Source organism: Lycium ferocissimum, chromosome 2, assembly GCF_029784015.1.
Source record: "Lycium ferocissimum isolate CSIRO_LF1 chromosome 2, AGI_CSIRO_Lferr_CH_V1, whole genome shotgun sequence".
Taxonomy (NCBI): domain Eukaryota; kingdom Viridiplantae; phylum Streptophyta; class Magnoliopsida; order Solanales; family Solanaceae; genus Lycium; species Lycium ferocissimum.
In genome coordinates this window covers 51,644,049-51,653,605 of record NC_081343.1, presented here as the reverse complement: position 1 = coordinate 51,653,605, position 9,557 = coordinate 51,644,049, and the positions used below count along the sequence as shown (strand labels likewise).

General features: G+C 33.3%; 2 protein-coding genes across 2 annotated transcripts; one reads left to right on the top strand and one right to left on the bottom strand.

Moving 5' to 3' along the window:
* Nucleotides 1–1,929: 1,929 nt before the first annotated feature.
* LOC132043630 (uncharacterized) lies at nucleotides 1,930–4,300 on the bottom strand. The gene is made up of 4 exons (XM_059434108.1): nucleotides 3,624–4,300; nucleotides 2,963–3,537; nucleotides 2,363–2,878; nucleotides 1,930–2,201 (listed from the first exon to the last, which is right to left on the bottom strand). The coding sequence occupies exons 1-4, from the start codon at nucleotides 3,889–3,891 to the stop codon at nucleotides 2,076–2,078; spliced, it is 1,485 nt and encodes a 494-aa protein (XP_059290091.1). The 5' UTR covers nucleotides 3,892–4,300; the 3' UTR covers nucleotides 1,930–2,075.
* A 3,647-nt stretch (nucleotides 4,301–7,947) lies between these two features.
* LOC132043637 (transcription repressor OFP5) lies at nucleotides 7,948–9,548 on the top strand. Its single transcript, XM_059434113.1, has one exon. The coding sequence runs from the start codon at nucleotides 8,109–8,111 to the stop codon at nucleotides 9,387–9,389; it is 1,281 nt and encodes a 426-aa protein (XP_059290096.1). The 5' UTR covers nucleotides 7,948–8,108; the 3' UTR covers nucleotides 9,390–9,548.
* Nucleotides 9,549–9,557: the final 9 nt, after the last annotated feature.

Here is a 9,557-nt window from a genome sequence, read left to right as displayed (position 1 = left end):
TAGCGACGGGTTATTAACAACCTATTTCAATTGTTGCGGAGAATCCGATTTCTCAATCTTTTGGTACAATCTCTGACGTCCTCTTAAAAGGCAGCCATGAAAAGTATGACCTGCAAGCATCTGTTATTAAAAAAAATAAAAAATAAAAACTTTTAGCTACGACCAATTTAGCAACTGATTAATGACGAAGTTCGTAGCTAAGTCCAATTTTTTTTTTCTGCAGTATTTGTTGTCAAATGGTGTGCGCGTTTTGGTCAGGTGCAAAGCGCGTACGCTAGACTAGTATTTTATAAGAATGTATTGTGTATACAAGATATTAAAATATTTGTGGTAATCATGATTAATGTGATGCATATAGTAAATTTCAAGTACGAATATCTAAAAGAAAAAAATTATAGCTCAAATCCCATCTCATAAAACCAATCAAGCAAAGGATGCTACCACTTATATGGAGTTTGATGAAACACTTCCAATCCTTCAAACTTCCAGCGATGAAGAGATTATTGCACGAGTTATGGGAGTGAAAGAACAAGAGATACGCATGCAGAAGGTGATAATGAAAGTGCTGATGAACAGCCTCAACCTACTGATACTTGGGGTGAGATAGAAGAGTCAATGGTTAAGCTCTTAGACAAAATCCAACGCTATATGTATATTTTTGTTTCTGCTTTCACAAAAATCTCAATTTGGCTATTTGGATATATTTTAGCACTATTATTGCTTGATAAAAAAGAAGCTCTTAGACAACCTTCAATGGAAAGCTATTGAATTCCCTTTTGCTGAAAGTTTGGACAAAAATCTAAGTCAGTTCAAGCATTATATTATCACAAAGAGATCAAAAATTACGAAACAACCTACAATTGTATAATTTTTATATCAAACTTTAAATATTAAAACTTTTAATTAATTTCAAATGCATGTGTTCCTTAGATTATAATCTTTTATCGGAATGGTACAACTAGTTATGAATTTATGAGTAATTTATTAGTCTTTTTAATTTTTAATTAATGAAATATGAAAATCAATTAAGATTTTAAAATTAACAAGCATTTCTTTTCATTTATAACATAAAAGATACAGAAAAATAGTTTTTTTGCGTATTTTTGTGTATAACAGCTAAATAAGATCTGAACATGAAATGTCAGTGTACATACATAACAGCACCTCACTATAGCAGCCATGAAATTCTCGGACAAACGCTGCCATTATAGAGAGGTTTGACCGTATATATATATATATATATATATATATATATATATATATATATATATATATATATATATATATATATATATATATATATATTAATTAATCATTAAATATAACGAAAATTATGAGCAAACACGTGCCATGCATCTATCAACTTGGCATAAACATTATGAGGGTAAATTTATTCCACAATAAGTGTAATTTTGTTCTCACCGACCTCTTCCCTTTCCTTCACTTTTTCCTCCCCTCTATGCAATAGAAGAAAACATTAAAAATTTATTTTCTAAAGTTGGCTTTTTTTTTTTTAATGGAAAAGATTGTTAGTATATTAATTATTACACTCTCTAAATGCTAATATATCATTCTTTTCGGGAACTAGGAGATTGCACCTGATTACAAAGACCATTGATTTGATTGTTCCAAACGGAAGGATGATGGTTGTCTTAAATTAAAGCAAAAATGTTTTTATCTTTCGTATCATAAGGGAACAGAATATTCATATAGTCAATTTTTAACAGATTGAAGTTTAGTTGATTAATTGATAATGAGAATCGACATAAAATGACAGGAGTTTGTCTTGCTAATATATGTCCAATTACGCCACCAATCAGTTGTTGTAACATGGTTAGTTCAACCGTTTCCACTTTAAGAGAAATAATAAAAAAAGAACCATTGCTTAAATTTAAAAATAAATAAATCGAATAACAGAATATCCAAGAATAAAAAAAGAAATTCATGAGAAACTTCTTCCATTTAGAAAAGAATTCATGAGAATCTTCTTCCACTTCTCAATTGGAGTACACCCTCAATTTCTGGTGTTCCTTTTTTTTATTTTTTTATTTTTTTTACATTCAATACTTCTAATTCTACTTGGGTACAAGAATGTCAAAATCAGTGACAGTCCACTCTGCCACTTGATTAGGGTCTCTATAAATTTCAGTTCCTAAGTCAATTGACATCCACTTCCTCTTTGCTGGTGCAGTGCCTGGATCCTGCAATAAACATGTTGCGTCATTAATTTTCATGTCATTCCTCAAATTAAGAAACTTTTGCTATAAAAATCTTTGCACTATCAGTATACATAACTTAAATCTGATCAAAATGCCTAAGTTGTATACTACTATGAAACCAAGAAGAGAGTATAGATCCCAACCTGGTAAAAATAAAGGGATTGTGACATCCTTCCAACATGAAGCTCCCATGTTCTTGGATCACCAATCCAACCTTGTCCTTTCTTAGTAGGATAACCATATTCACCCCAAACAGGATGTGGCAAAATCTGCAAAATCTCCTGAGGTTGAGGATTACTGTAAGGATCACATGGAACACTAGGCTGCTCAACATGCTCCCCATTCCCTGGTGCACAATACATATGGTAAGCCCCATAGGGGAAACGAGACGTCTCGTTTCGATGAACTCTTGTTCCATTTGGGAATGTGTGGTATGGAGGGCACAATTTTGGGCTATCTGGATTGCACCAGGTTGGTGTTTCTGGATTCAGTATCATCTCACTGTACCTTGTGACATCTGAAGTCACATCCCCATCACATGGCTTTCCATTGTTCTTCCAACAGCTCCCCATATCCATTAAATAAAATTGGCTATTATGACCTCCACCTTTAATCACATTCAAGGTGAATCTTACCTTAAAATTTGGTGATTCTGGTACCTGCAGTAAGTTCAAACCATAAATATCAGAAAAAAGTAGTCATAAAAATGTACAAAATTGCGAAAAGTTTGTGCATTCACTCACAATTTTTGACATGCCCCTCGTTTGATAATGATATCCACCAGAAAAACCAGATGTTGCATCTGATCTTAAGTACAGCATCAACCAAGGATACTTTGTTGAGGTCCTTAAAACATGGTGAAAAATCCAGCTACCTTTACCTAGTTCTTTCTGCCATGTTACAGAATAGAAAGAGGTAGTCGTGTTTGCACCTTTGCTCAAATCCCATGTTCCATAAAAGCTTCCTTTAAGGGTACTCTCTTGTAAAGTTGTGTAATTGTGGTAAATCAATGGCTGATTCATGCATCCTTTGCCAAAACATGGGAATCGGCCAACAGGTTTGGATGGACCTACTTTGTGACCGTTTTTTGGGCATATAGCAGCATAAGTATCCATGTTACCACTCTTAAGCATGATCATCCAGAATTGCCATGGATTTGGCTTGTCATCAACTTGGCATTTTGATCCCAAATATAGTTCCTTCTCTGCTGCATAAAGATCTGCATTGTTAAGCGCCTCTTTCCCCAGTCCAGGAAATGATTTTCCTACTCCTAACTTGTTGTCTTTCTCAGTCACTTTGTGTTCCAACTTGTATGGATCTACACCATAGACAGAACAATTTTCAAACATAAGAAAACCAAGAAAACAGAATCATAAAAAGAAGGGGAAAAGAAATTCAACTCACTTCGTTGTTGAGAAGAGGCTTTGTTAACATCAAAGCAATCAGCAGCTCTTGGGCTTCCCATTTTGGGAGTTTCTTCTCCAACCTCATTGCACTGGTTCCATGCCTCTATGGCTACTCTTAGCGCATCTCGTTTCATTCCTGAATCTCCGACAGCTGAAATGTACTCATTTCCTTCAAGACTTAAGGAGAAAACCCCAGATACAAACACATTGATTAACAAAAGAGAAAGCAAATTGAACCGAGAAAGTGGAGTTTGATACTGAGCCATGTCTATGTTCTTAGTCTGGGGTGAAAACTAGCTCTATATATATAATAAATATGGAGGACTGCAGATTGATTTTCTTTAAATATCTCAATCTTTTGTAGATTCTAACAACCTCAGATCTTTAAAGATTGGCCAAATATTACTCCCTTTATTGTTTCATTAAGTATTTGAAAGTTGACTGTTTGATCATTTTTTGTCCTTTTTCCAAATTTTCCTCTTTATTGTACCAGTGTAGAAAGAAAATAACGCATTGCAGCTGGTTGGTGGTTGATACTTGCTCCATTTTCCCGTAATTGGTTAGGTTCAAACTTGATCTTGAAATCGCTATCAGAATGGTTCTTTTAAACAAAACCTCCAACAAGAATGATGTAATATACTTTTTAACAGCATCATCCAACAAACTAGATGTTGATTGCCTTGTATTCCTCTGTGTATTCATATTTTATAAAACTTTCAAATTCATATATCTAACTTAAAAGCAATAAGTAAAAGTGAACTTTGTGCCCTATATCACATGTAAAATGGAATCTTGTCCACTAGAACGAGAAAAAAAAAAAGGACTTCAGCTTATTTCTAAGAGTTGAAGTTATTATATGCAAAGCAATTTCAAGAATCTTTTTTTTTAGAAGGACAAGCTGTGCAAAGTGCAAATGGAAAATGGAATAAAAGGTTAGTATAGTTTTTTTAGGGTGTGGGGTTTTTTTGGGGGTGGGGGGAAGGGGGGGGGGGGGGGTGTGTTTGTTTAATGAACTTTGAGCCTAAGAAAAATTGGTATCAATTCTTGAACATAAAGGCATGCTTTTTATCATGTTTGAGGAAGTAATAGAGTTATGCTTTTGAAGATTAAAAGATGTCAAGTACGGTCAGACTTCTCTATAACGGCATCCGCGTATAACAGCATCTCTCTATAACAGCTAAGATTTTTTGGAACCAATCTTTTATGTTATGTTTTACTTCTCTATAACAACATTTTACTTATAACGGCAACGGCCAACTTTATGACAGTACGCTCTTTGTAAAATTACCCCCATATAACAACTATCTGCTTTTTCGGGTAATATAGTAGTTAATTGTCTTTAAAAAAAATAGAATATATATGGTTACCAATAACAAGTGTATAGATTTTGATCAAATAGTTAATTTGATACTTTAATATACTATATTTATGACAGAATATTACATATGAATACATATTTGTAATCTAAGAATATCATTGTCTTCTATAACTTTATTTAATATACATATGAATATCATTGTTTTATTACAATAAATAAAAGAGCTTCATGGAAAAATATTAATTTGATATTTTAATATACTATATTTCTATAGATTTAAAATGTCTGTCTTAGAGCTTAAAACTTTATACATTCGATTTATGAATTTATTGAAATTGTATTAACTTTCTTAAATGTTTAGTTAGTGAAGTATTCATATCTTTGAGATTTAAATTTTAAATAATTTGTTATTTTTTACAACATTAAAAATAAAAAGCATAGGTTTTATGCATCTTTTTTTGCCTATAACGCACCACATATTATTTTAATGGCAAATGTTGTTATAGGTGTATAACAGCAACTCTCTATAACAGTAAAAAAATTTCGGACCCAACGATGCTGTTATAGAGGGGTTTGACTGTAGTAGCAAATATTCTTTCCAATAAAATACAATTAAAGTCATTTTAATTTTCTTGACACTACAAATGCTTAAAACCCAATATACCCCAATATACCAAAAACAGACCCCACAAGAAGGTAGGTTGGAGAGAACCATTTGGTGACAATACACAAAATTGGTTAGTCTTAGACAACTCCATATTCGTTATGGGCTATGAAAGCTGACATTGTATGTTAAGAGGTGGTTTGGTTGATGAGATAAGATGGATATCTAAGATTAAGTTTGAGATTAATTTATACTTTGTTTGGCTGAGGTATAAATTTATGTATCAAATTTAATGTTATTTTATCCCACCTGGAAGATGGAATAAATTAGTCTAAGAATTATAATTTCAGAATTATAATTTCGAAGTAACTTAATTCGTGAACCAAACGACCCCTAGTAAACTTCTTTTTCCCAAAAAAGAAAAATATTCAATTACTTATTCAGATGGAATTCTAAGTCTTTAATTACTTCTTCATAAACATTAAATTTAAAGTTGACCAACTTAAGTGACAGTTAATGTGTTCACATTTGAATTAATCTGCTAAACTTTTAACTTTTGTCATATTAGCAAAATCCTTTTTTTGATTATTGGGAGGCAAAAAGTAACTACGTATTGGAACGAAGAGAGCTATAATTAAAATTTTCACAAAAAAAAAAAAAAAGAAAAGAAAAGAAGAATGCTTGCATATCACATTCTTCTGGTGCGTAGAACTTTGTTTTCTTCAAAAGAAAAAACTAGTAGCTGGGAAAGGATGATTTTTTTTTATGTGATCACCATGGGTATATTGGGATGGATGAGATCCCGTCGTCCTTGATTAGAGAAAGTTTTTTTTCCTTTAATGTGTCCTACCCAACGTGAATTTGAATTAATCGATTTTGTAAATTTTGGATATCAATGGTTATAAACGAATTAGTGTATGTGTTTGTATAAAGGATTATCACTACTAATAACTTGGAGAGTCTTTAGGAACCTTGGGTATTGGGCCAAGAAGAAAAGCAATTAGTACAAATGTACAATATTGGCTGCCCTGCTGAAGCCAATGTCCATTCTCAAAAGACAAAGCAATTTTGGCCCATAATTTGCTAATTGAACCTAAAATAATGCAAGTCTCAATCACGCAAACTGTGTAAAGATCCCTAATGAGCATCATTATTAGCCATAGTTAAGGGGAAGTTACTAAAGACAAAGCTAAAAGCAAAAGAAGGAACCTAAATCTACAAAAGAAAGACAAAGCTAAATCATGTTTAAGGTAGAACTAAAGTGCAAACTTTTGGGCCCTAGTATGTGCCCTACCACCTCCACATCAAACTAGTACTGTAACTTTTACCCATATGACCTGCATTTAAATACAATTTTGGTATGCTCGTGATATCTATAAAACAAAATACTTTTTCTCTTTAGAAATAAGATAAGTAATAAATTCATAAGGAGCTGGCTTAATGTTCAAGGTTTTGGACGTCTAATCTTCTCCACAAGTTTGGAGTTCGGACTAAATTTCCTCTGATTTGATCCGGGTATTCAATCTTATCGTTAATGTGCTCCATTGACTCCTCAATTCTGATAAAAATATGATTCACTCAATAATTTTTGCATAAAGTTAAGAAACTTTGAATGAACTAATATGAATGAGTGTAAGTGTCACTACTCGAAAACACCTATCATTAACAATACTTAGAAAAGTCTCTCATAATCCAATTATTATTATTATTATTATTATTATTATTACAGTATTATTATTATTATTATTATTATTATTATTACATTTACACCAAACTTCCTTCCCTCAAATTAGGGGTCATATTTTAGTCAGCACATAAAAAACATGTCGAATTTATAATTTATATAAATAAACTCTATATTGTTTCAGCATCATGATAGAAAAAAACTTGCAATATTTTCACCCATATATGTGAATTCCATTACCCTCTCTTTTTTTTTTCTTCCATCACAATGGGATCACATAAAGGGAAAGGGAATGGGGTAAAGGAAATCGAACCTACACTTATCGAGGGTAAAATTTCACTTATTCCCATTAGATTATGAGCCTTGGTAGTTATAAATAAAGAGTTAATTTCCATCATTGACAGGTTAACTGTTACATGTCAAAATATATAAATTTTTTGAAGACGTAGTAAATATATAAGTAAAATTCTATTTAAAAAATGGTAGTACTACAAAATAAAAGACTTTTAAAGTACTTGTGGGTAATAACTTTAGGTAGGAGACCAAGTGAATTTGGTTCCTTCAAGATAGAACAGCATTTCTGCAGAAAACTAGAAAGTGGGGGAAGTGGGTAAGTGGTCACAAGATTTTCAAATGGCGGGCCTTTCTTTTGAACTAAATAGTAAATACATTTCCAAAAAAGCAAACACAGTACCTAAAAAAGTGGACACCTTCTCCAACATGAATCCCACTTCCCTATTTAACAGTCTAACTGCCCCCTAACTGCTTCTATTTCACTTCTTTTACCCTCTCTAAAACTTCCAAGCAAAATCATTCACAAAAACACTACTAGCATAATTCCAAGATTTCAACTTTTTTCGTTTTTTCCTAGTGAAAGATGAAGTGGGGAAAAAACAAACCTTCATCTTCGTTGATCACTCATGTTTTTCCTGTTTCTTGGCTGTCAAAATTCAAGCAAAAGAAGGATAGCAACGGTGAGCATCAAGAAGCAGCAAAGACGAAGCACAAGGGCAAGGTGAATTCAACTTCTTTCACCTCGCGGACGGATGTTCGTCTGAAAGAAGGAAGATTTTATGGTGGGGATGATGATGATGATCCTTATTGGAGGCTTTCTTTTACTGAAGACGCATTTGAAGCTCATGAACAGAATCAACAGATTCAGAACCCTCTCTGGTGTGGTTCTTATGATGAATGTGATCAAGTTTCATCCTGGAATTCCAAGAGTATTTTAGGAGAAGAAGAGACTCACAAGTTTAATGATATGGTTTCTAGAAAGTTACGGGAAAAGCCCAAGAAAATGTGCATTTCACAGAATGAAGCAGAATTGAGCAACAGAAAGAGGAGTTCTATCAGAGACGACAAGTTGAGGAAACTTAGCAGAAAAGCTTTGGAGGAAAGAATAGCGGAAAATGCTAGAGAACCTGATCAACAGGAAGAAATAGCACCAGAGGTGATAGAGAAAGATATATTCGAGATACAGCCCGAGAATGAGAAGGTAATGAGAAGGGGGAAGGAGAAATCAACAGCCTATAGTTCAAGAAAGACAAGGAGTCTGTCTTGCACGGATTCCAGTCTGAACTCAATCGAGGAAAGTTGCATGATGTTTAAATCTCTGAATCTAGAGGAAGAAGTGGATGCATTGTCTGAAGAAGAATTTGAATCAGAATGCCTTGAGATGAAAGACATGAAGATCAAAGATATGACAGAGGAAAGTGGCTATCAGCAGAGAAAATCAGTGTACATAAACCAGAAGAGAAGACGAAAACATGGTGTTAAAGTCAGAGCATATTCACCAAGAACAACAGCCAAGATGGAATGCAGAATCAAAGCTCTTGAAGACATGAAGAAAGCAAAGATGAAGATGAGACAGAAGACAAAGGAAAGATCGGGAGGAGACAGGACGGTTTTCGATAGCTATGCTATTATGAAGAGTTCATATGACCCTTTCAGCGACTTCAGAGACTCGATGATTGAGATGATCACAGAGAGAGGGATAAAAAGCTCAGAGGAGCTTGAAGAGTTATTGGCTTGTTATCTAACACTCAACTGTGATGAATACCATGATCTCATTATCAAGGTCTTTCGGCAGGTATGGTTTGAGCTGAACCAGGTCAATATTGGAGCAGAATTACAGAAATGCTGTTGTTCTGATGACTAACAATTGCTTAGTTTCAGTTTCTTAATCCAAATGTAAAAAACTTCTACGTACTACCCTCTGTTAGGAGTATGTTAATTGTTTTTAAATTATAATGTACTTTAATACTAAAATGAGGAAAAAGGAATTAGAATCACAAGCTTTGCTTTTTGAAATTTGCAATGATGTTTT

Bases quoted from the DNA above. Each gene is read 5' to 3' on its own strand.
- LOC132043630 (XM_059434108.1), bottom strand. From the start codon at position 3,891: ATGGCTCAGTATCAAACTCCACTTTCTCGGTTCAATTTGCTTTCTCTT. The intron at 3,538-3,623 runs GTGAGTTGAATT...TCTATGGTGTAG, and splicing joins AGCCTCTTCTCAACAACGAA to ATCCATACAAGTTGGAACAC. The intron at 2,879-2,962 runs GTGAGTGAATGC...AACTTACTGCAG, and splicing joins CGAGGGGCATGTCAAAAATT to GTACCAGAATCACCAAATTT.
- LOC132043637 (XM_059434113.1), top strand. From the start codon at position 8,109: ATGAAGTGGGGAAAAAACAAACCTTCATCTTCGTTGATCACTCATGTT.